At 46.3% G+C, this 25,995-nt stretch overlaps 1 protein-coding gene across 1 annotated transcript in view; it reads left to right on the forward strand.

Moving 5' to 3' along the window:
• The window catches only part of PFDN4 (prefoldin subunit 4), a 97,609-nt gene that overhangs the window by 29,602 nt on the left and 42,012 nt on the right, over positions 1-25,995 (forward strand). The window contains exon 2 of the mRNA XM_086932482.1: positions 2,388-2,495. Within this exon, the coding sequence (XP_086788608.1) occupies positions 2,388-2,495 (108 nt within the window). The remainder of the gene's footprint in view (positions 1-2,387; positions 2,496-25,995) is intronic.

Raw genomic sequence — 25,995 nt, forward strand, 5'->3', positions numbered from 1 at the left:
AAAGAACTGCCCACCACCCACTTTGCATAAGTCCACTCTAAAGGGGGGCCAGGTTCTCGCGCATGAAAACTCAGCAACCTACAGGGTCAACATTCTGGGGCAGGCTTGGCATGGAAATCAGCCTGTTATGGTAACAAGGCATGACGGGATACTCTCACCAGTGTAGTATGTTGTGCCCACGACACTAGAACCAGCAAGACTCTAGGCTACACCGCTGCGGCTCCGCACTTCAAACATACCTGCTGCGTGTTTCACTCATTTGCTGATGTTGGAGTAGTAAATGTACCACGATCACTATTTAGGTTTCTAGTGTCGTATTATCAAGCTTCTGGCTTCCACTGAGGTGTAAATTGCTCTGGGGAGGGTGGGGCAGTACTTTCCTGAGGACAGAAGCCCAGGACGCAATTTTCTGGGTAAGGTTTATGGCACGGGTAAGAAAAAAAAAAAAGCACGGGGGAGGGGGTCGTGAATATATGTATGGGGATTGCCTTGTTAGCAAAGACCAACCAACCATGCACATCACAACCATTCAGCTACTGTTAAAAGGTGTAGTGGGGTCCCAGCACCGTCACACCAAGGTTATTTGAAGGACATGTGGTCACCTCGTGACAAGTTTCAGAACCCTAACAGTAACTTAAGGCGGAAAAGACATACCGTCTGGATACCAGTGTACTATAGGTGTAGCGGGCTCAAAGGATGAGGGGCGTGTCTATTTCACATACTGCGAGTGGAATATAGCGATTTAACATGACTTGTGATATTGGCAAGTTTTATGAGAGGGCGCTTTGCCTGGGTAAAAATCACTCTGGCAAACAATAAAAGAACTTGTTGCAACAGCGTTTGAAAACGGTCTGCTACGGACAGGTCGAACTTGAAAGAGTCGTATTGAAATATCTGCATAGGTATTTAGGTGAGAGAGAAAACAAGACTGAGGGCATTGCTGTGGGGAGGGGGGAGGAGAAATGCGACACGGCCGCAGCAGGCCTTTGAAGTCACTTCAAAGGTGTGGGAGGAGTGCGGCTGAGGCACAGCGCACGGTGGGGGAAGCTTGTGGGGCGGAGCGGGAAGAGCTACTGGGGAACAGATGGCTGGCGATTTGATGCTGTGCATGCGCATTTTAGGTCAATGCGCTTGCGCATTGACCTAAAAGCGCACAGGCACAGCGTCAAATCGCCAGTTAGTTAAAGTCTGTTTAAGCCTCTATAGTCTCATGCGTATTGAGAGGCGAGACCTAAAAAACCACATTGATTGAGAATCTTACCCAAAAAAACAATAGTTATCTTCTGAAACCCACTAAGGCAAAAGTCCCCACTAATATGTGTCCACTCCTTTTTCATTCGAGAAAGAGAGCCTATAGTCATTGCGGGTTTGAGAAGTTCAGTGCGTTAAAATGGATTTCTTTTTAGAGTATATTACGAAAAGTCATACTGATCTGATTTAATTGGGACGACCGTGAACTCCAGCAGCTCTACCTTGAACAACGAGTTAATTAGAGGACTGTGAAGCTCATAGGTGGTGTTATTTTAAGGACGATGAGAGCTGGACACTTAGTACTTCTGTGAAACTGCCTTGCCGAAAATGTGCATTGAAAAGAGTCTTACGTCCCTTTTGCTTGCAGTGGAAAAGCAAGTATGAACTATGTGCTATAGAAAAGAACTTGTTTCCACCTAAATGGGGAAGATCATGTTACGATCCATTGTTCACCCCTGCTTACCATCATTCCATTTCTGAAATCCCAGCTAGTCTGCCCTAAACCCCTCATAATCTCTAATACAAACGGCCAAGTCTCTTTTGTCCTTCCCCAGACCCTCCTTCCTCTCCCTCCCCCACCACTGGATGTCTGTTCTCTACTGCTCTATTCCCAGCTGGTGCTAACTTTCTGCCCCCTGCTTAGCCCACTGACAGATTCCCCGATTCACAGTCTTCGTTACTTCTGCTACTTCATATCTCTGTTGGACCCATTGAGCAGTAGCCCATTGACCTACATTCTCAGCCATCATACTGACCACTTTTGACCTCAAACACATTTTACTAAATGTACACTCAGTGGTAGTAAAGGACTCAAATTGTGTTCCGTGAAAGTGTTCCAAAGTGTTGACCTGTTTCCAGCAATTTTGTCTTCATTGAGATTCTATAAACCTAACCAGTCTCTTTTGATATTGGCCTACTGAGAAAGATGTATTTACAAAATCATTGTAATAGTCACGAGGTAGAACAGTCCAGTTGTTCCAGTCAGCAGATGATTGTATACATGAGAAGGCAGCTTAACTTTTTGGACACAGTCCGTTTGACGTGCTGTATGTTAAATGTTATAGACGCATTATTTTACAGTGGTTAAGAAAAGCAAATGATCTCACATTAGACATTTCCTCTTACCCCACTTGCAGGTTGCGGAAGATGTGAATGTAACATTTGAAGATCAACAGAAGATAAACAAATTTGCAAGGAATACAAGCAGACTGACCGAGTTAAAGGAAGAAATAGATGTCAGAAAGGTAGAGCATTAATTATGCTCTTTGTGTGTTTTTGAAAATGTTTTTCTTTTGTTACTTTGTTTGGAGGATGAAGATTGATGCTTACAATGCTCAGTCTGTGTCGATACTAAAGAATTACAAGTGGTCTTCGAGAGAGCCACAGGGTTTCTATTGTTGCATGGCTATTCATTTGTGTTTTTGTATCATGGTTTCGTAATAAACGACACATACCCAATTAGTTACCTCGCATGTCAACCAATGCATTTTTGCACTGTTTTTTTCAGTTTCATTTTTCATCTGATTTATATATTCAGTTCATTTATCGTGTAACATTATAGTTACTTGGCATAGAGATTTTACCAATAGCTAGCTTAGTATTGATACAGCGCCAATACCAATAGCTGATCAGGGATCAATACTAAACAACATCACACTACAATTCACCAAAATCCCCGATGCGCTGGGGTCAAATTATTCATTCTGACAATTCTTTCTCTTTATAAATTCAAATTAGACATTCTAATATCTAATCCTTTTAATATCAATCCTTTCGTCGATGGACCAATTAGTTGAATACTTGATGGCAATGATAAGTGCCGACTTTATAAACCCTTTAGTCAATAAAAGGGTCACAGACTCCCGGTAAACGCAATAAATGAATTTTTATCTCAAATATTAAAGGGTTAATGCTCAGTTGCTTTCGGTTACAGATTACAAACACTGAATCTCACGAAAGAATCCATTTTATAAAATTTGTTCAAACTCATTAAACAATTACTTTATGCAATGAAGGAGTGGATAGATTAAGAAATAAAAGTTCAGCTAAATATCTATGCCAGCCTAATATAACTAATGGAGGAATACATTTGCAAAGTAACGTTTTTATTTATTTGCAAAGTTTTTTATTGCGCTGGCTAGACCCGGAGGTATCAGAGCGCTTTACATGAGGATTAGCGAGTTACATAGTTATATCAGTTGGATCAGCGAGTTACCGGTTACGTAGTTACAACAGTTTGAATCAAAGAAACAGGGAGGAGGAGGGGGAGGGAAGGAGACACAAACAGGAGACGAGGAAGACCATGCCAGATCACCGACTGGGTAGGTGACGGCCAATGGGCCAGACTCCTCTATAGCTGCATATGATAGCTCCACCGGGCATCGGCCAAGGTTGCTCAGGCTCATCTAAATAATATATATATAGTAATTTGTTTACGGAGTGGAGCGGTGGAGAGACAAAAGTTTCAGACACAAAATACATTAATATTTAGATTCGAATAATGATTTAGGCTAAATACAAACCTATTGATCTGTAGGAATACCACCCCCTCGGCCTAGGGAATGGTGGGGGTTCCCTGAAACAGAATCGGGGAACAAAGGATAGAGGGACAGGAACAGGACAGGTCAGGAACAGCTAGGCCTCCCTCCAAACCAAAGGACAGCGACTCATCTCCCCCTCTTTCTTCCTGTCAGCCTAAGCTATAAAAACACACCCTAAAGGCACCCCAGTTATACCTTACAATTGACAAGTCCATCCCACTAAAGTTGCCAACTAACATCAACCTCGTACAGTGATTGGTGGGCTTGGGGGGTTGGCGTGGTCACACCACGGTGACTTCACCTTACATTCAACGAATTCATTGTTGAAACTGATTCTCGGAGTCTCACGCGCTCCACACAATATACATATTTTAACTATTTTTGTACAGAAATTAACAAAATTCGCAGTGTGCATCTCCGGTCCCACGCCTGTGAACAGCTTTTGGCAGTCGCTTGACATCTCGACCTTCATCCTCTCATGTCATCTGCGGTCCAATGCACGTCTTTTTTTCCTTAAGGCAGAACGAACTTGCTCCTAGTAGCACACCCCTCCCACCATGGCCAAGTTACACAAAATGGCGTCTTCACCCAGCACACTAAAGCAAACAAAAAATAAATGTATATTAATTATGTGATAACTAATCTTTCACTGTTTACCACCCACCTCACACTGTTTCCCTATTAATGTCACTTAGCATGAACGTTTTGCAAAAAGCGGCATTAATCCTTATTTTAAAGCAAGAAGCGATAAGCAAAATACTGAAGCATACACAGCCTATGCATGCAACTTGTTTAAACCAAAAATGTATTACATTATTATTTATTTATGTGTTAGTTCAGGCATGCGCAATGCAGTTCCCCCATGTTTATGTTGGGTGTACATTAGTTTTACTATTTCTGCTTGTTGTTAGTACGTATTATGGGGCTACTTAATTCGAGCAGATTTTGCTAAACCCTACTCCATCAGTATCTTTTTGCGACGTTTATGGTATGTGAATAAATGTTTGTCAAGTAACCAGCTTAGAACGGATATTGATTTACATATGTTCTCTAATTGGCAGAGGTTGAAGGCTGTACTCATTAATTGGCCTCGGATGAAAAGTGGTGCAGAAGAAGCAATGTAGAATGTTTTGTCTTTTGTCCATGTGACAGTCCTTCATATATCCCTAGGCTTCTTCCCTAAGACCCATTTCTCCCAACCACCACTACTCCCAGATACCACAATTCTCAAGGCCTCATCACCCTTATCTAAGCACAAAAATGCCCTGTCCATTGCCTTTCCTGATATAAAGCAAGGTATTGAGACATTGCGAAGATTGGGGCCACAGAGCACAGCTACGGTGAGTTAAATGCACCCAGAATGTGAGTGTTTACAGCTGATCGCCAGGGTTGGGCAAGGCAACACGCAAGAACTGGCAGAATGGATGAGGATTTGCAGATTGTAGTCGAGCGTGACTCAAGTATTGCAGAATTATCCATGATATAAAGATCCTAGTTCACAAAATGTTAAATTCCATGGGCTACCAAGTGCCATGATTGTACGGCAACTCCCTAATGTTGATGTGGCTTCTAAATATACAGGTTGAAGGGACAAGGTGGTCCCCAGCTAAAGCTATTTATTTCAAGATGTGTGCAGACCAACTGACGGTAGTAACCTCAACTGCCATCCTTCTTGTAGGTGTGCTAGGAGCCTCTGTGGTTGCTTGAATTTAATGCCTGTTATAGGTGAGTATGATTGGGAGAAAGATGACCCGACATTCACATTTCGCTCACTGTAGTGAACTGTTCCTGGATACCAGCTAATTCATTGAGGCAGGGTAATCACCAGTCGTTCTGTTCCATTAACCACCATCTCATGCTTTGAGGACCCCTATCCTAACCCAGTTACAGATACAGTTACTGGAGAGCATGAGGTAATGCACCCTGCCTGCTGTTACTTTTCTGTGCTTACAAAGGTACTTGAGGTTGTGGCATTCAAAAGATTTTTGAAGGGTGGAAATAAAGACAGCAGTAGTGACTAAGGTTAATGAGATAGGGAGAACCTTTCTCCATGCAATCCTTTGCAAAGTCCATAGACATGTTAGCCATCCAAAGATGCTCAGTCATTGTATCTGGGACCCTCCCTGCTAATTTGTGGTAATATTGACAGCTGGTTAAGATATCTTGAGTCTTATTTCGAGACCCCCTATCAGTCCTTTTTTCTTGCTGAGTCCAGCCAATAGTGCTAAGCAAATAAATGATGGACTGAATGCTGAATAAATCATACATTCACCCCCAGTCAAGAGATCTGGGTTAAATCCATCGTTCTTTTGCTCACCATGCCACCCCAGTTTAGACCCAGGCATATGCAAATTCGTCTTGACCCTGTGCCTCATGGGAACAGTCCCGACCGCACTGCCAAGCCAGGTCCTCCCTGGACCGGAAACAAGCATCCTGGGACCGGTTTCTGGGTATTACCCTTCATCAACCAGGCTAGCTTGAATCCAGTGGCACAGTGAGCAAAGGACCCACGGCTAGGTATACCCATCCCACTTAGGGTTAAAAGTGCTATGCAAATAAATGATGGACGGAATGCTGAATAAATCCTACATTCACCCCAGTCAAGAGATCTGGGTTAGATAGGGCTGTGGTTGGATAAATGTTACACCTGTTACTCAAGTTTGACTGCTTCTCCTCATAGACCTTAGATTATAGCAAGGAAACGCATAGTTTACCAGAGGAAGTTGAAAAGAAACTGGTGATGTTCAGGCACGTCATCGACAGTGCTGCCATGAACACTGACTAATCCTTGCAATAGAAGGCATGGTCCAAGTCTTGGAACTTTAAACCAGAGCCACTGTTTACAAAAAAATAATAACAATTGTTGATCCTCTATTCCTGGTCAAGAACCTGTTAAATCTTCCCACTGATTAAAAATCCCAGCAATTCAGCACTGACTCACTCTTGTCTGACTTGCTGCATACGATCCATTTGGTATTGCCCAACCCGTAGTTCTATTTCCAACTGTCAAAAGCTTTTCAGTGTTTTAAGCTATAACCATGAAAAAACAGTGGAGGGGAGGGAGAGTATCATAGAAGGATTCGTACTCCCAAGACAATGTTACAAAAACAAGAGGAATCCCCCTGATGGTATTTGCAAGTGTTCCTCACAATGGTATGGAGCACTTAGTGTTTTTTAAAATACCCCTCACTCACCAAAAGGACCCTTGGTGGCATGGTTCATCATATGGGTCTTCGCACCCCTCTACGGGATGCTGCGTGCTGCGACCTACGACTACGCGGGAGCATTTATAGTAGTAGACTATGTATGGTGCATATGAGGGTATTATTGTAAAGTGAGTGAGTGGTGGAATAGGTGAAAATAAATTAAAAAGTGCCTGGCTTGTGGGAACTTGAATAAACTTTAATTCTGGTACTGTTAAAAGAAGTGAAGTGCAAGGTGCTTATGTCATGATTATGTACATCACCTCATGTGTGCGTCGACATGTTTCGGAGACTGCGCTCCTTCTTCAGGACAGGGTGCACAACTTCCCCACCTTACTCACGTTTCAATATGTAAAAAAACAATGATGTGCATTTACATAAAAGTGACAAGAAATAGATAAATATGTGTAGGCATCGTAGGTTACAATGTACCTACAGCTTTATATCTCAAGATGCCGAATTGAATTCCCCTAGCAAGAAGCCTGTGGAAGAAGCCTGTGGATCGGTGGCTGCCGATTAAATAAAAGATAGAATTTACTATGAATCCAGCGTCCTGATGGATAGCCACTTCCATAATGTTGATCTAAATAAATTAGTAAAGACAGAAATATATCATACATATCAGCTTGAGTTTGCAAGGTAAGCATTGTAATGTAGTTTCGGTGAACAATTACTAAATAGCTGTAAAACAAATTTCACATTTGCAGTAAGTAGGTTCTCCCATTACAATGGCATATGGTATAACGTAATACATTTCAAGATTAATGGCTCCAAAGCATTAGTGGAAAACATATTAATATAACGTTTCTCTAACATGGGCTTCATCTTGTAATGGAGAGGCATCGTGCATGTGTTCATTTCAATTACATTACAAACTTAACCAATAGATGTATGTTGAGTGGTTATGCTGAGTTGGCAGTTTACTATGGTAAAATTAATCATTAAGTCCTGGTGCATAGGCCTCGGGCCATAAATGATATAGTTTGCCTTAATATTATTTTCGGTCTTTAAAAATGACAGTTAATTAACTGTTGTGTCATCTAGCCTGTTTACAGGCAGAAAATCCAAATAAAGCTATGCAGTTTCTCAGTAGGTATGGTTTGTGATCCTGCTGCAATTAGCAGAGTTTATGTATTATCCACCTACTGTTTAAAGTGAACTTACTTAGGTTATGCACAGTACTGTTTACAACCAAAAGTTACCACAGAGTGCTGAGGAGAGATGGGAAAGAGAGATTGATAGAGGTGAAAAGAGTAGACCTGGTCCAGAGAATGAGAGAGCAACCATGTGGATCAAGTGTACCTTCCCAAAAAAGCTAGATTCCCACGAAGTGGAGTTATAATTCATTTTCAGACATAGTTTTATGTCCTGCACAACTGGTAGATGAAATCTTGGAAATAGGAGGCAGCCACAAAATTCCTACGCTTTTCATACATTTGAGATACCATTGTTTCAAAGACAGGTGTGTTGTATAAGTAGAACCGTTGTTCTGTGTATGGACATGTTATTGTTTAACTTGGTTTCATGCCAGTAAAACCCAAATTATCTGTGCACTTTTGTTTTCTTTGAGTAGGATTATCAAATGTTAGAAATGCGGTTTCTGGTTGGCTAGGGTACGCCCCTGAACCAGGCAGGACCCACCACTCTAGTCATGGTAAGGGAGTTACACACACAAAAAAAACCCTGCTCACCCCCTTGGTTGCTTGGCCGAGCAGTCAAACTTATCCCAGAGTCAATGTTTAAAGCATTTGCAAAACGCCCACACCAGTGACACAATAGGCACACCAAAAAAGAGACTCCACACAAGGTAATATAAAAATATCCTTTGTATTAAACACCAAAACACATAGACCACAATCCCATAAATTAATTCTGGCTTTGCGCTTAAAAATCTTCGTAAATAAATGAGTGTTGTCAATTAGGCAAACGTAACATCACTTTCTGTGTACTGGAGCCAATACACGCACTTTGCAAAGATGTCACTTTGTAATTACATGCAGGTTGTCAGGCCAACAAAACTTCAATTCAAGAGAAGCACTAGAAGTCTTTGTAACTAGATGAATATGGGGCCCTGCAACCTAGATGGCTGTGTGTGTAAATTATTGGCCGGTTGCCACCGGCTCGACCATAAGTAGTGTGGCTCACTGGTTAGAGGCGGCAGACCCGAGAGCAGAGGACGGCCCGGGACCAGGGTTCGATTCCTGACGCGGCAGGTTTCTGGACCAGGGTCAGCGGACTCGATAATTCTCTCGCCTCGGTGCCCACTCTGATCAGCGATCACACTCGGCAACTCTGGGCACTAGCTTGCCTCATCTTCACTAACGGCCCCACCAGACCGCCGGGGATGCCTGGTCTCACCCTGGAGATACCCATTAAGGGACCATCTCTCAGGGAAGCCAGGAAGGGTTTCGCAGCGGTCGAAGCACGGAGGTACCCCTTCGGGAGTGATTCCTGCGCTATATAAGCACACAATTAATTAATTCATTAATAACAATGCAGCCTAGATGGAGGCTGGAGCAACTCGGGTTTGCCACAGAGTGCTATTACCAGCAGTTTGTGGCTTGATCGTGCAGCCTCTTTCTCTGCTCCCACTGGTGGCTTCTCCCGCTCTTGCAGCTCCGCGATGAGGGCTTGAAGATGCCAGGTTGAGGAGGGAAAGGCACTCACCCGGTCCCCTGGCTGGTAAAAGTAGATTCCTCGAGTCAGCACCCTGCTGAGCTAGGCTGCAGCGAGTCGCTGCTTCTCTTACTCGCGTCAGGAGGTTGCTAGGCAGACCCTAGTGCCCTGCGGCGTTTGTGGAGCAGCTGCATGGGGATCTCTGGTTTTCCTATGCAGTGAGAGTATATTGGCCCACGACTTGGGGCTCCAGGTGGTATACAGGATGGCGCACCATGCAGATTGCGCCTTCCTAACTGCACGCAACGGAGAGCCCACCGAGGTCTCGGAAAAAAACACACCGCACTGTGGTAGAGCCAGGCAAACAGTGCGCTGGCAAAAGTAAAGCCCACAGAGCACTTGCAAAGCACACAAAGCTCTGTGAAGGTACGGTTGTAGAGCACAGCACACAGAGCTCTACCAACGTAAAGTTTATAAGAGTACAGCACACAGAAACTTTGATGTCCCGGAGTTTCCCAGAACAGGAGGCCAGAACAAAGTTGGCCCTTGGGGAATTCTTTACATGCAGGATACTACAGCCGGGAAAAAATAGTCAGTCCCTTTCCTCCTCCGTCGACCGCAGCAGCTTCTGCAGGCCAACCCACCCCTCACACACAAAAGGCAGCGCTCCTCACACAGTCCTTCCGCTATTGTTCTTGGCTGGATTCTCTTGTTTCTTGAATTAATCTAAAGACCTGGGGTTTTAGGTCTAGTACTTATACCCCAAATTGTCTTTGTTCTCTTTGTGGCAGTCTTTGTTCTCTTTGTGGCAAGGGTCTCTGACCCCAGTCCAAACCAGCCTTGTCCTCCCTGGAGCAACATTTAAAGGCACAGCTATGTTGTTTTCAGTGAGAGAGGGCAAGTTGTTCTTTTGTCACTGTCGCCCATTCTTTAGGCATGCCACAGGAGCCTATTTTTCTGTGATGCGTAGGTGGGGTTGGGCGTGTGGTCTATTTCAATTATTTACTCTGACAAAGTAAAGCAGCTGTAGCGCAGTCGCCTTGGATGTGTGTGCAGGAAGAAAGCCTTATGTTTAACATGGCTGCCACCTTGGGAACATAATCTGTGTAGGTTTAAATACGGCACAGCACGATTTGCCTAGAGTGTTTTCAGCTTTGGGCAATGCTCATATCTATGACTAGGGGTGGGCGGCAGGGGCAGACTCCCCCACACAGCTGAATTGGAGTTTTTTGCCGGACTCCACGCTGCAAGAGGAGTTCAGAGTTGGCAAAACTCCTCAAACTCTGCTGGTGAAGCGGAGCTCACTACCTACCCTTATTAAGCACTCCATCAGAGTGGCTCCCTCGTGTACTCACCCCCCCCCCCCCCCATCCTCATTCTCTAAGTCCTTATTGCTGTGTTCCTACCTTCCCACTGTGAGGTGCCTTGTCCCCATTCTCCCTTCCATTGTTTCTAGTTCCAGACACCTCTGGCTGTGTCATAGCACTTCTCCCCCCCCCCCCCCCCCCACCCCCCCCCCTCCCATCCCCCCAATGCTACATGTTGCCTCACATCCCAGCCTGGCTTCTGCCAGCAATAGAAAACCAAAATGCTATGATCTGGCCAGCCATTGCTGCATCATAACCTTTTTTTCCTTTAACCTTAAGTCATGCTCCGCGCCGAGACACTCATGAGTAGCTGTGATTGAAGGCAATGGAACGCGTGCACGTTTTAGACTGGAAAGCCGTAGCAATAACAAAAGATCTTTTTGCCTATGCAGCGCATGCGCGCTGCGCAGATGAGACCTAAAAATTACTAAATGATGAATTAATGCTATCAGAAAATGTGATGCATTACACCACATACTTGCTTTTTCTTGCAGCATAATTTGGCCCTCCCCTGCTGCATAATTCCTGTGGCTTTGATTATAATAAGTTAAAGTGGCATTGCTGCAACAAAACACAATCCTGCCATTATATGCACGGACAGCTGTAAATAGTGTATACAATATAAAGCAAATCAACAAAATTATGCATCCAGACCCTAAATACTCCACACGTGCCACTTGATGTAACTTCTAAGACTAACACTAGATGATATTGTATTGACTCTAAATGTGAGGATTACCGCGTATCCAATTTTCTTTGGATATGGAAACAGGGCTATCCTTGTATGTTTTGAAATATAAGTTCACATGTTTTTAAATCTGTAAATAAACTTGAGGTTTTAGTTTGTCTGTCTGACAAAACCCCATGTAAAACATGTCCTTAGATATAGTAACTTGAATTTCTTACTAATAGGATTAAAGGGGAGGGGATGCACACCTTTCAGTTAATTGGTATCAAGCATCTCCAGGGACTTCATAAGGATTTTGGGGGCCCTGGTTCAAACGTATTTTGAAGACCCCTGTTCAGAACAGTTTTGACTTTATGATCCAATATGAGCTCTTTGATGCGCTCTTTGGCCTCACTGACAGTGCACAGGCACTCATCCACGCTCTAAATTTGTTTGTATCTAGTATTCCAGGATAGTGAAGTGCGTATCCAACAATGTTACACAGCAGCAGCTCACTAATATTACTGCAAATAATTTCAGTGATACCTACCCATTTATCATATGTGAGGTCCTGTTTTGATCTAAAAGATCTTGTTTTTGGATGTTACATCAATCATAAACAAAACATTTCTCTGCAAAATATCTGTAATTGACTTTCACACACCAGGCACATTAAAATAAATACATTAAAATGGTGTTTAAAAATTATTCAAGGTCATCAGGGCAAAACTTTGCAGAACAGAGCTGACAATATCAGGGGGTCCCTGAGAGGTCGGGGCCAGAGGCCACTTGGCCCATGCCTTAAAATGCCTCTTGAGTATTTGGTAGTAATAAACCCACATTATTCCAGTGATGGATTTATTAATACATGCACCCAGAGGGAACCTTAGAGGAACCCCCTGAAAACCTACCAACCTCCAGTGTGCTGGCTGACTGGTGTAGACCAGCCTGTCACTTCCGACAGGTTTTTTATCCCCTACAGGTGAGAGTCCATGTTCTCTGAAGCGGCGGAAACAGTGCCTGCTCTCGCCGGAGGTGTGTTCACTCCTCCAAGAAGGATGGCTAATAATCCGCATATCAAGACAGGAAGGCTTCAAAGGCCTCTTCAACCTTTGAAATGAAACCCCAGCTGTCCCCAGACCTGGAAGAGGCCACCCCCTGAGGCTCATTTGGCATCAGGACATGCAGGAAAATTAGCTTGCCAGGAGGCGTGTTCATTATCAAGCCAGTTCCACCGCTAGGATGAGCTACCTGATTTGAACATGAAAAATAGAATTCCGCCATCTTAGGTTTTGATGATATTGCGCTCACTGGTAACCCATTGAATACCACTTGTCATTCCCCTTAACTCCCCTAATTTGAGTATTTAGGTGGCACCCCTGATGTCAGGAACTGAGATTCGACTGACCCAGAAGGAGAGGACAAAGAAGACCAGCGAAAGCGAGAACTGAAGACTTGCTGTTGACTTTCGCCCAAACCCTGCCTGCCTGACTAATTTTGACAGCTGAACTTCTACCAAGAACCCTGGTAGACTGCTAGCACTTTGCAAAGTGCCAGGAATCTCCCTTGCGGTAGAGAAGCTACTCCCCTGCAGTCACTAAAACAGCAGAGTCCGGTTTACTGTGCTGCCGCTCTCTGCTTGTACTGATAAAGCAGCCACCCAGAAAGAAGTCACTGTACATCAGAAGGTCAGAGCCATCTCCTCACCAAGTGAGAAGACACCAGGACCAACCAGAGCCGCTCAGCACCAATACCTTTAGTACTGGACCTCTTGCAGCAACCAAGCCCTTTTAGAGTCCAGTCTGGACTCCAACAACACTGAGACCAAGCAGAGACCCACTTCCAGAGTGGCCCAACTGACCTGATTTTTATACCCTCAACTGGTGAGACCAACAATCGCAAGTCCTACGACGCACTAGCCCAGCCGACCTAAACCCCTCTGTACTCGAGCTCTCTGAGTTCTTGAAAACCGGCTGTGCCCCCCCTGCTCCCAGCATCCTTGTGAACTGAGCCCCCGTTGGGAGCTCCGAGACTTGTCCCCATCTGCAGCATGTTTGTAGGTGGCCCCTCTCTATCATTTGATGCAGCGCGTAAGGCTCCAAAATCAAACCGCACCTCTGCACCCGGATGCCCCAGAGCAGGTAAACTGTAACTGCTGGTGGGATTTTAGACCTTAACCCCCTCCAACCTTATGTCCTGAAGGAGACCCCCAGAAACCAACTCAAGTACCTGTATACCATATATGTCTCTTTCTCCCATAGGAAAACTTTACGCGTAAAGACGCATTTAAGTGAACATTTTACTTACCTGTGAAAGTTGATATTTTAAAAAGTACCTACTTGCATACAAAGTTCTTGGTATAAAAATACGAGCTTTTTACCTAAATTGGTCTAGATTTATGCTTTAAGTATGTGTCTCATTTATTGCCTCAGAGTATAGCAAATGCTTAGCACTACCTTCTGATAAGTCTAAACTGCTCAGCCACACTACCACAAAATAGAGCATTTTGTGTTATCATTTTTGCCTCTGTAAACCAATAAGGGTTGCTTGTACCTCGTTTTAGTTCACTATATATAGTCAATTTCCTACAACAACCATAAAAGAAACATATACTTCAGAAGAAGTTGAGGGCGTGCTGTGGGAGAATGGTATTCTTGTTCTACACTTAGCCATTCAGTGGAATGGCAGCTTCTGCTCCCAGAGTGCTCCCTGTTTTAGCTGGAGGCAGAGTGTGCTAGTAGCTCCATTGTTCTTACCTGCAGAAGAATGATGATTAACACCTTAGATGCGGCGTAAATATCCCTCCCCAGTGCTGCGCTGTCCATTGGAACTAGTGCTGAATGGACGTCCAATGGCCGTGCGCAGCACTGGGGAGGTAGTGCTGCCGTCGGCCAACGCCCCGACGCAGCACTTAAGAGGTTAACTATACCCTCTATTTAAGTACCCTCGCCGAATGGTAATACTAAGAGTGTGTGAGAGATCATCGTATTATGTGCAGACATATTTTCACAGCTGTACGTTGACATTAGTCATGCTAACAAAAGAGAGAACACAAATGTGCCACTCTTTGAAAAAGCTGGTTAGTTAGGTACAATGATTAGAGCAACAATCCAGCTTTTTACAAATCAGGCTTGGAAGGGAAGAAAATGGCAACATTTGCCGGCCTTCTATGTCCCTCTGTAATGGAAGCATTGCTAGTGTTCTGGAGCGATGTTATTAGAAACTCCTAGCTGTCCCCCTGTCCTCCCCATAGAGAAACATTAGAGGAAGAATAGAGGATTGCGAAGATTTTGGAGAGGCAAGTAATGCAGACTTGTTGTGAAGGAGCAATGCTGAAGTTTCCATATCCAATGGCTGACTCAAACGATTTATAAGGGATATTTACACATCTTAGCATACACATAACTAGGTAGTTCTGATAGCTGCCCTGATAGCTGTTCAGACAGAACTATCATGAGGGCACATATGTACATATTAGGAAGATACTAGACTAATAGGAAATATAAAGGTGTGCAATGAAACATGATTGTGTCTTTCTTAATGGTCATTTGGTTTTATAGTATAACATTTTGATACACACGATATATGGTATAATAAATGTGTATTGTGAAATATCAACAACTGTGTGTTTCTACTGTTTTTAGGGGCCAATGTAAGGATCCTTACCTATATTCAAAACTTCACCTGCAAATGGATTACTGTAATAGGGTTGTCTGACTCCTAATTCTCCTTATCTGAATGAGCATAACTCGTATAAAGAAGTGAGACCCAGTGATCCCTATTAAAGGAAAAGTTTTTAAAAATGTTGTTGATCCATTGTGTGAAAAGCTGTTGAAACCCTAGTAAGATGAGAATGAGACTGGTTTGTTGTGGGATTCCTGATGAGTAAAATCGGAGGTTTAAAGTAGAGTAGTTTCAGTGGAGTAATCAGGATTGAAACTTGATCGTAAAGCAAACATGGCAAGTGGTAAAGATAAGAACAGAGAAATTGGTACAAGTTAAAAAACCAATAGTCAAACAATGTTTTTAAGCAGAAAATAAAAATGGATTTATAGAAAGCTGGAAAGAAGCCGAATGTGAGAGAATCACTAAATTATATAGATAGCATGAAGACCAAATGTGGAGAACTTAATTCGCCACGGAGTATGGTAATGGATAAGTTGGGGAAGCCGTGCACGAGCATGAACAATAAAATGTGTTTGTAAGATACTGGATGAAATGAATCAAGGAATGACAAAGAAAAATATGATATGAAAAATAAGGCAGGGAAGGTGTGTCGATGGAGGGTTGCAGATGCTGCTAAAGTGATTGGAGGAACAGAAACAATGTATACCTGAATGTTTCTAGCCTTCTAAGCGTAAAGGGAGGAGTTTTAGGAAGAATAATGAAAAAGATCAGCTGAAGTAGGAGAAACTAGAATGTTTAACCCCTGCCATGCTCATGACGAGCTGAGCTCGTCATAACTGCCACAACCCTTGCACGCAGGGCTAATTCCCCTGCTGTGCTGAACGTTCCAAAGAAACAGGTGTGACCGTGACGAGCTCAGCTCGGCATGAGCAAAGCTCCACCGTGCTGCGTGACGAGCTAAGCTCGTCACGAGAACCGGGGCGCTGTGCGTGCCCCCCCAGCACAGCGGGGGAATCAGCCCTCCAGGCAAGGGGTTAAAGAAGAGAACAAATTGTTAGTGTGAGAATGTGGGTGTACTGCATGAAATGGCTGTGGAGCCTTATCTTGGAGTACACACACAGATACCACCTTGGGTCCAATCCGTATCATTTACTTAACCTTAGGTCAAATCTGGTTAGCTGTGGCTGCGAGCAGTAAGGCTTAGCAAAGGAACTTAGAAGCATTTAACAGCACCAAACATCGGAAAAAGAAAATCAAGCCAATAAAAAGACACAGCAACAATTTATAAATAAAGCTTATTTTTATGAATTTTTAGAGACATGGATCATTACAATCCAAGATTCCGGATATACAGATTTTAGAACTTTGTGTCACTTTTAAGTGCAACCACAAACAAGCATTGGCAAACAAAGTTTGGAAAGTTTTGCCGAGTTAGTGCGAGTACTCCGGCCCGGCTTGGACAACCAAATCCAGCAGGGGTATGGTCCGGGGGGGGGCCAGAAAGGATACTTTGTACAATTACCTGGCCACCAGATCATTTCTGAAGCATGTTGCAAACTTTACAGGACAACCGCCATAATCAATAGGGTGATCCTAATGCTGAGGGATGCGGGCTCAAAGATGCTCCTGATGCTATGCGATCGACGAGGGTGAAGTCTTGTCGAGTTCTCAGTACACAGGTTGTAGTGTAGTTACTATATTCCCAATAAGCTCTGCGCATTAGAATAATATGTCCTATAGATTTGACGTAGGACTGAGGTCGACTAGGTCTCTATCAAATATATTAAACTTAATTGTGAGTGCCAGCTAGCTCATAGGTCACTAGAAACTTTCTTGAATAAACAAGAAGGGATTAGTTTCTGACAACTGCATAAACATGACAACTTTGTTTCCCCAAGAATAAACGTATCTTCAGGGTCGTGGAAACAATAAATAGATATTTATTCAGTCAATCGTGCATGCTTCGTTTCATCAGAGGTGCAGAAAAATAGAGAGAGGGGCGTTTTCAATAAAAGGATTTATTGAACAGTCTTTTTTCTCATGCAAAATAAATTAACTGCTACAATCGTAAAACTGGCTGTCAAGTATAATGCGTACAACAAGAAGAGTATTATAAAATAATACTGTAAAAGCATGGTATGGGGGGACGTGGCCAAGATGGCGGCGTGAGCAGTCGGAAGACTCCAGAGCTCCCGCCGACGGCCTGCATAGCACCGGCTTCTGCCCGCCTTAGCATGCATCAACTGGTGGCTTGGGCGCCCTGGTCTGGGGAAGCTCCTGGGTGACTTTGGCGCCGTTGGAGGAAGCCGAGGCGAATTCCCGTGCCTCGGAAGCAGAGACACCCGTGCTGCAGCCTCGCATCGGGCTGAAGGTGCCGCTGGGAGCAAGGCACAGGGCCCGGAGGAGAGTTACGGCGATCACCTGACCCTGGTAAGGTGATGTGACCCCCGAAAAGAGGACTCCGGCTGCCGGAAGCGGAGGAGTCACGAGGTGCCCGGCGCCACTGACTGGGGCCTAGAGAGTAGTCCCGGAGAGTCGCCCGGGCCGCCATTTTGGACTCGGCGCGGCCCAGGCCTTCTGGCGTAAAGAAGAGGCGTCGGCAGAGACTCTTCCCTCTGGTGCCGGACAGGGCTTGCGAGCCGCCCTGAGTCCGCGACGGAGCTCCGGGACCCGAAAGACAGTGGCAGGTGAGCAGAGGGGGGCCCCCAGTGCGCCCGCATGGTGGAGGACGAGGGGAGCAGTCGATCTGGCCTTGGGGGGGCCCTCCCACGCCGCAGAGACAACCAGAGCCTGGCGATAGTGGTGTGGGTGCAGCGGTCCCAGGAGGGCGGCCTACGGGGTTGCTGGCTGGGTTAGGCGCTCTCTGCGAGCGTGAGTTTTGGGATCACTGGGGCACGTTTCCCATCGAGCAAGAGGGCAAACGGAGCCGCTTTGCGACTTGTGGTGTGGAGCCTGAGGAGCCAGAGGGGCCCGAATGAGCTGAGTCTACTGCGGCGAAGATGGAACGGCTGGGACGCTGGGCTCTGTGAGAAGAGGAGATCAGCAGAGAGTCCTGGTGGTTGACTGGGGGAGCTTGCTATAGAGTGAGGTGCACTACTCATGGAAGGGTAGCCTGAAACTCAGTGCTGTGGTGGCCTGCCCAAAGGCTCAGGGCAGGGCTGGGCTGCCTAGCCGCCTTGGTCGCTGTACAAGGAAACAAGACTTTGCAGGGGCTGTACAACCTGCGTCACTGAGCATGCTAGCGCACTGAAGACCTGACTGGAAGGGATCGTTAGCCAGTGATGCTACCGGAGTGGGTGATCGGCGTCTTCAGCTTCGCCCCTCTGCAGAGGGCATGTGGGCAGTTGCTGGATGACTTGTGGCCCGGTAGCGTGCGGCAGCCAGCCTAGTAGAACAGTGCAGATTGCGGCGGATCACTGTCTACGGAGGGCGCCGGAGCTGGAGGTGGACGATGTCCTCTACTAGGGGACGCAGGGATAAAACAGTGAAGGATCTCTTTGCCAAGGTTCAAGCGAACCAGCAACGTGACGCCATGGCATCTGCTTCGACACAGGCACCTTTGTAGCTGGGGGACGGCTGGGAACCCATCACCAAGGCCTTTTTAGAGTCCCTATTCACGTCACTGCAAGAACATATCCACAACCTGAAAGCGGAATTTGCAGGTGAAATCAATGAGGTGATATGGGATGTGGATGGTCTCGGAGACCGGGTGGCTGAATTGGAGACCAAAAGTGGCAATAAAGACTCTGAGCTCGCAACCCTGCAGCAAGAAATCATACGACTCCATGATCAACAGGTTGACCTTCAAACCCACATGGAGGATTTGGAGAACCGCTCGAGGCGCCATAATGTCCGCATCAGGAATGTGACAATGACTGATGAAACAAAAGATTGGTTTTGTTTTGCGACGGAATTGATCAACCACATCCTGGGGCGCCCGCTGGAGTCGGAGCTTCGCCTGGATAGGGCCCATCGCAAGGGACCTCCGCAAGCCTTGCCGGTGCTACCTCCAGATATCGTGGTCTGTTTTTAAGATTTCCTCACAAAGGAGGAGATTCTACTGAAAGCTAGACAAATGCACCCACTTTCGTTTCAGGGTCAATCACCACTACTGTTCCAAGATCTCTCGGCCCTTACATTGCAAAAACGCAGACTTTTTAAGCCTGTCACGGCTCACCTGCAGCGGCGGAACATTCCCTATAGCGGGGGCCACCCATTCCGCCTGGTCTTTAAACTGGACAACAAACTTTATCCGTTGCGATTGGTCATTGAGGCCTGTCGCCTGCCTGCCGAAGAAAGTGAGGGGCCGGGTCGCTGGCACGGCTTACTCCAGACCTCAATGGTGCCAGCAAGGCAGACGGCGTCGGGTGAAGAAACCCCCAGCGGCAGTGATTGCGGAAGGCCAGAAAGCCGCTGTGGAAGCGGTTGCTTCGGACAGTAGCCCGGCCCAGATCGGCTGATTCTACCCGAGTTTTACAGTTTGATGGCACTACTCACATGGTGTTTGGTCGTTGGCGGGAGGGAGGTCACTTGGATGTACATTGGAATACCTTGTTTCAATACCTTACCGATCATCCGGGGACGATGGACTATTTAGGTACCGGTTTCTTGTTTGGTTTTGGGGTTCTGTTCTTGGGGGAGAGGTTTGGTTCATTGTCCACCACATGCCTAGGCCTATGCTAGATTCCCACTCTTGGGCTCTAGTGACATGCTTCAAGGGCTGGGGTTTCCCTTCCTGCTTAAGAGCCTTTCCCGCTGGTTCCACACCCCTTAGGTTAGATGCCTTTCACGGAGCTTAAAATACTCACACTAAACGTGTGAGGGCTAAATAACCCAGTAAAGCGTAGGGCAGTTTTGCTATGTTTGGAGCAATCCCAGGCAGATATTTGCCTCCTGCAGGAGACGCATCTCTTGCCGAGGGATTGCCACAGTCTCAGGTACCGGAAGTTTACCCTTCAATTTTTATCCTCGAACTCCACCAAGACGGCGGGGGTGGCTGTACTAGTGGCACCGAAGTTTAGGGGTAAAGTCATACACAAATCAGTAAAGATCAGGGGGAGATTATGGTCTTATAGGTTTTCTCTAGGGGACACCTCGTTTACAGTGGGCTCCATTTATGGCCCTAATGAAGGCCAGGAGGGGTTTTTTCATTGGGCTCTCACAGAGGTAACGACCACAACGGACTGCCATATTGTGCTAGGGGGTGACTTGAATCTAGTGCTCGACAATGTCCTGGATAGGTCGTGTCAGTGCGCTTCCCAAACTGGTGCACTTTCTGCGGAAGGTCTGTCCCTTCTAGCTGTATTGGGATTCAGGGATCTCTAGCGTAGCTTCCACCCACAGGAGAGGGATTATTCTTACTACTCTAACACACATGAGACATATGCGCGCCTAGATTACCTGCTTGCATCCGCATCTACACATGCGCTCGCTACTAAGGTGGAGATGGGGGTAGCCTCACTCTCTGACCATGCCCCAGTGATTGTTGTCCTCTCCCTTCTGCGCTGCAGCGTGCGCGGTGGACTTGACGCTTCAGGGAGACGTTGCTACATCGGAAGGAGGTGACCACCCGGATACAGAGCGCCATCTCAGACTACTTCTCACATAATAGTAACACAGACACGCTTGCCACACAGTGGGCTGCCTTGAAGGCTGTCCTTCGGGGGGGAGTTCATTGTGATCTCTGCCACAGAGAACGCTGAGCGACAGTGCAAAAGGGATGACCTCACTCAGCGGACAAGGGAGCTAGAACAAATGCACCAGAGAACGGGAGCCCCTAGGATCTGGAGGCAGTTGAAGGCAGTTAGACAGCAGCTCGCAGCCCTCGACCAGGATCGGGCAGAATTCACGGCTCTGCAGTTACGTCATGCGGAATACCCTGGAAAGGGATAGGTGTGGGCACTTACTCGCGCATAAACTGCGGGAAGTGAGACAGCGACAGGCGGTTCAGGAGATCCTTTGGGAAGACGGTGGGCGGGTAACAGAGGATCAGGAGATCGCAGGTGCGTTCAGCGACTTCTATGCAGGTCTTTACTCCGCCGACCCTCCTGCGGACCAGGATGATGCTGCCTTTCTGACCTCTGTCCCTCTCTTGGCCCTTTTACAGGACCAGGCAGAACACTTGGAACGCGACATCCTGCCGAACGAGGTTATCTCGGCCATTTCCCGCCTTAAGATAGCGAAGTCCCCGGGTCCGGATGGCTTTCCGGTGAGCTTCAACAAGACATTCTGTGCTCAGGTTGCCCCTCTACTCACGTGCCATTTTAATTCCTTTTCGGAGCCGGGAGCGATTCCGGGGGACCTATTGGAGGCCTCCATAGCTGTCATACCTAAACCGGGGTGAGATTGATTGCTGTGTGGGGCATACCGCCCTATTTCTCTACTCAAAGTACATTTCAAACTATATACAGGGATTCTGGCATTCCGATTGGCTCCTCGTATGGGAAGCCTTGTTGATCCAGATCAAGTCGGGTTCATACCGGAACGCCAGACCTCCGATAATACTAAGCGGGCCTTCAACCTTCTTGAAAAAGCCACCCGCACAGACGGGGAATACATGATGCTGGCGATCGACGCCGAGAAGGCGTTCAACAGGGTCCATATGCCCTACTTGTAGAAGGTGCTGGGGAAGGTGGGACTGGGCCGCCCGCACAGACGGGGAATACATGATGCTGGCGATCGACGCCGAGAAGGCGTTCAACAGGGTCCATATGCCCTACTTGTAGAAGGTGCTGGGGAAGGTGGGACTGGGCCGGAAGTTCTGTACATGCGTGATGAACTGCTACAAATTCCCGAGGGCCACAGTACAGGTTAGCGGCTAAACATCCACCCGGTTTGCCATCGTGGGGGGTACGAGGCAGGGGTGTCCCTTGTCGCCTCTACTCTTCGCTCTTTGCATGGAGCCACTGGCGCAACTCATGAGTTGTGACCCACAAGTGGAAGGGATTACATTTGGGGCTATGTCCACACAATCAGCTTATATGCCAATGATGTCTTTATCTCGCTGTCTCATCCAAGGGATTCCCTACCTGCATGTCTTGCGGACCTGGAGTTATTTGGCCGTGTATCCGGGTTTAAGGTCAACATGAGCAAGTCGGTGGCCCTCGATCTGTCCCTGGAACAGCCTACACGGGCCTTGCTGCAGGCCTCGTTCCCCATCCAGTGGGCCACAGAAGCGGTTCCCTACTTGCGGATCCATCTGGCTCCTTCCCTGTTAATATCAATTATGCCCAGTTACAACAGAAGATTCGTCGAGAGCTGGGGCGGTAGAGATACTACCCATTGTCCTGGCTGGGCAGAGTTGCGGCAGTCAAGATGACTGTTCTTCCCCAGATCTTGTACCTTTTTTGCACAATTCCTCTCCGCCCACCTCTTGGCTGGATAAAACCGACACAGTCCGAGTTAGCACAGTTTATCTGGAACGGGAGGAAACCACGCCTGAAGCTGGTACTGGCAATGCTGCACCCGAACAGGGAGGAAGTTGAATGCCGGACCTGGCGGCGTATTTTCAGGCCACTCAGCTGCGCTTCTTGGTGGAGTGGAGTAGGTGGGAATCTGAAAAACATTGGTTTTTTCAGGACCAAGCCATTGCTGGCTGCGTTAGAGGTCTGGGACCAGACGAACGTAAGCCACGAACTCACGACTTTCCCGTCCCCACTTACTCCTATTGTGAACATCCCAGATTTTGCACCGGGGAGGGACTCTGTGGCCTATGCGAGGTGGAGACCTGCAGGGTGCCGGCACCTCTTTCATATGTATATGGTGGGGGCATTATTCCCTTTACCCAGTTTCGGCAAGAATTTGAGCTGTCAGAGTCGGAGATACTCCGATATCTGCAGGTGAGACACTGGGCGCTCAGTGAACAGGTACAGACCACTGCGGAGAGACACCTCACCTCTTACGAGCACTGGTTAATTACAAGCACAACATATAAACAATTGATCTCAGATCTTTATAAGCTGCTCCAGGGCAAACACATCCACACCTATATTGCTGGCAAGGCATGCTGGGAGAGGGAACTGGGCAGGACATTTAACCACAAAGAATGGAAAGGAATCTATTATATATCGCGGCACTCCGCGTACCACATGGGGCTTACAGACACACTTATGGAGGAAGTGACTTATTGGTACTATACGCCAGAGCTCCTCCACAAGATGGATCGTACTAAAGATGCACTGTGCTGGTGAGGCTGCGGACAGGTGGGCGCGTTGGTGCACCTACTCTGGGACTGCACCCAGCTCCAGGGATATTGGAAGCAGATACTTGATGAGGTGGACACCCACTTTGACACAGAGATCCCACGCTTCACATTGTATCTTCTGTTAAGACTCCCCAACCCCTTAACATATCCACTGAGTCCCGTAGAAGCCCCTTGATAGCAATTGCACTGGGATCAGCGACGCAGAATATACTCGCACACTGGCGCACCACACACGTTCCCACATTTCATGGGTGGCTATATGGGCGCCGGCGTTGCCTGTACTTGTGATTATTTGCATTGCAATCCTTTATTAAAAAAGATTGAATACTAAAAACATGGTATGGTTTTTAAGCCATAAAATACATACATAAATAACAAAAGCTAAAAGTACTCAACTGGTGCTTCTAAAATACGCCTACCCCAATGTACCTAACCTAGGTCTAGTAAGAGGGAAGAAGTAAGTGTGGTGTAGCGTAGGTTTAGTTTCTTTGCCAAGAACCTATCAAAGATTTCTCTTAGGGTCTAATCAGCTCCGTACATTGGTTTTAGAATGAAGGAGGCCTGGTATCTCTGTCTCAGGACTCTATTTCCCATCACCCCGCGAGGGGAGCTTGGAAACACTGGAGCTGGATTCTCAGCGAGAGAAAGGGCAGCTTCTCGATTAGTGCGTCAGCTGGAGGGTCGGCTTCCTTCGGCACTTGCTGTAGTGAGCTGCGTCGGGCAAGTAGATAGTCGAGCTGCTCCGAACCACTGTGTGTTTGCTAGGGCAAGTGTAGGCATATTTAAACCTTGAAGGTGCCTAGTTTGACGTAAAGTGAGGCATAATAACGTCATCCAAGAACCCCAAGGGAATGGTAGTTCTTTGAAAACTCCATGAGTTCTTGGACAAATCAATATTTAAGCAAGGGGATGTCCCTGACTGCTTAAGCCGATTTTTTATTTTTATTTTTTATTTTTTTTTTTTTTATTTTTATTTTTTTTCTCCAAGAAATCGTTGTGGCTTTTTGGAACGGGTGGAAGTAGCGTTGCCTGTATTTGAACAGCATGGACTGTGTCTAAATATGGTTATGATTTCTATGCCTATATTAGGGCAATGTGAATTGTACCTATATAAGGGCATAAATCGGGAAAATTTCACTCGGGTCCTAAAATGCCATACAACAAGATGAGTAGGGGCAACTATGTCCATAGATTTTGGAGTCCCACGAAGTTGTTTGTGCAGGGTTCCAAGGTCTGTCGATGCAGGCCTTGCACTTTTACAACACAACAGTCCCTGTGCCAATCTTTGGGGGAGGCTGGTGTCCCTCTTAGGTGGCTATTCCATCCTATGAGAGGAGGTGACACTTCTCTCTGAAGTATCTGCCTTTGTTCCCAGGCTTGGGAGTTGTTCAGAGATTCCCCCTGGTGGTAAGAAACCTGTCTATATGTCAGTGCCTTTGTGAGGCTTTGGACTACAGAGTGGCAACTTTTCAAAAGTTGCTTAACTTTAATAGTGACTTTAAGTCTGGCCTGGGCATCAGGTCAGATTTAATGTCCCAATAAATTTTTGATACCTTTCTTGACGCTGCTAGGTGGTCTCATTTAGGAGTTAGACGGGTTGGGGTACATCCGGTTAACCCTGTGTTAGCTGATGGTGCTCCTAACCTTTCCACAGCAGAACAACGATTTAGAAGTGCTAAGACATATTAAAAATGATAAATTTTACTTATGTGTACGAAGCTCCCTTCCATTGGGCTTCATTGGCCTTCCTTAGTGAAGACCTATGTATCTTCTTAAGGCAAGTGGTGGACATGCCATTTCGGGAAATGGCAAAGTTGAACTTGTAGTGCCACACACTGCCCCGTCAGTCTGTAGTGGCAGGCTGGGATCCATTTTGCCTCTGTCACATGCAGGGTTGCACAAACAGTGCTGCAGCCATGAGAGAACACTCTGCCTTACATGCCTTTTGGTACCTGGGTTCCATATACTAGGGGCTTATAAGTAAGTCAGTCCTTGCCAGAACACTAGTACTGATGTCTTGACAGCAGGCCTCCGCCCGCTTTCAAAGTAAACAAGCATTTACAAAGCAATGGTCTCGGCATTATTAAAGGTAGAGCTATTGGCATTGCTCATGACATTTTTTTAAATTTTTTTTTTTTTTTTTAAACATAAGCGGTATTGTCATTTACAATGGCAATAGGTGAGCATTAGAGAGTATTTGCGGACACAGAGCCACACACACACACACAGACAGAGCCGCGCTTAACATTCTCAGGACCGACCATAAAAAGCGTTGAGTACGTTACGCAGCAGCTAAGTAAGGAGAATTTGGGGCCAAGACTGGGGAAGGTATAAGGTGGATGGAAGACAATCCTCAAAATAGTCTACAAACCGCCCCACTTTTTAAAATCTTTCAGAAGCAGTACACGCTCCTCTCCACACCTCACCAAATCCACCCTGCCACCAACCCCGCAAAAAACACACTTGTAGCAGGTACAGCCCCTGGGAGACAAATGGAAAACAAGTAAATGACGTAGCATGC

The sequence above is a fragment of the Lissotriton vulgaris genome, chromosome 7, assembly GCF_964263255.1.
Source record: "Lissotriton vulgaris chromosome 7, aLisVul1.2, whole genome shotgun sequence".
NCBI lineage: Eukaryota > Metazoa > Chordata > Amphibia > Caudata > Salamandridae > Lissotriton > Lissotriton vulgaris.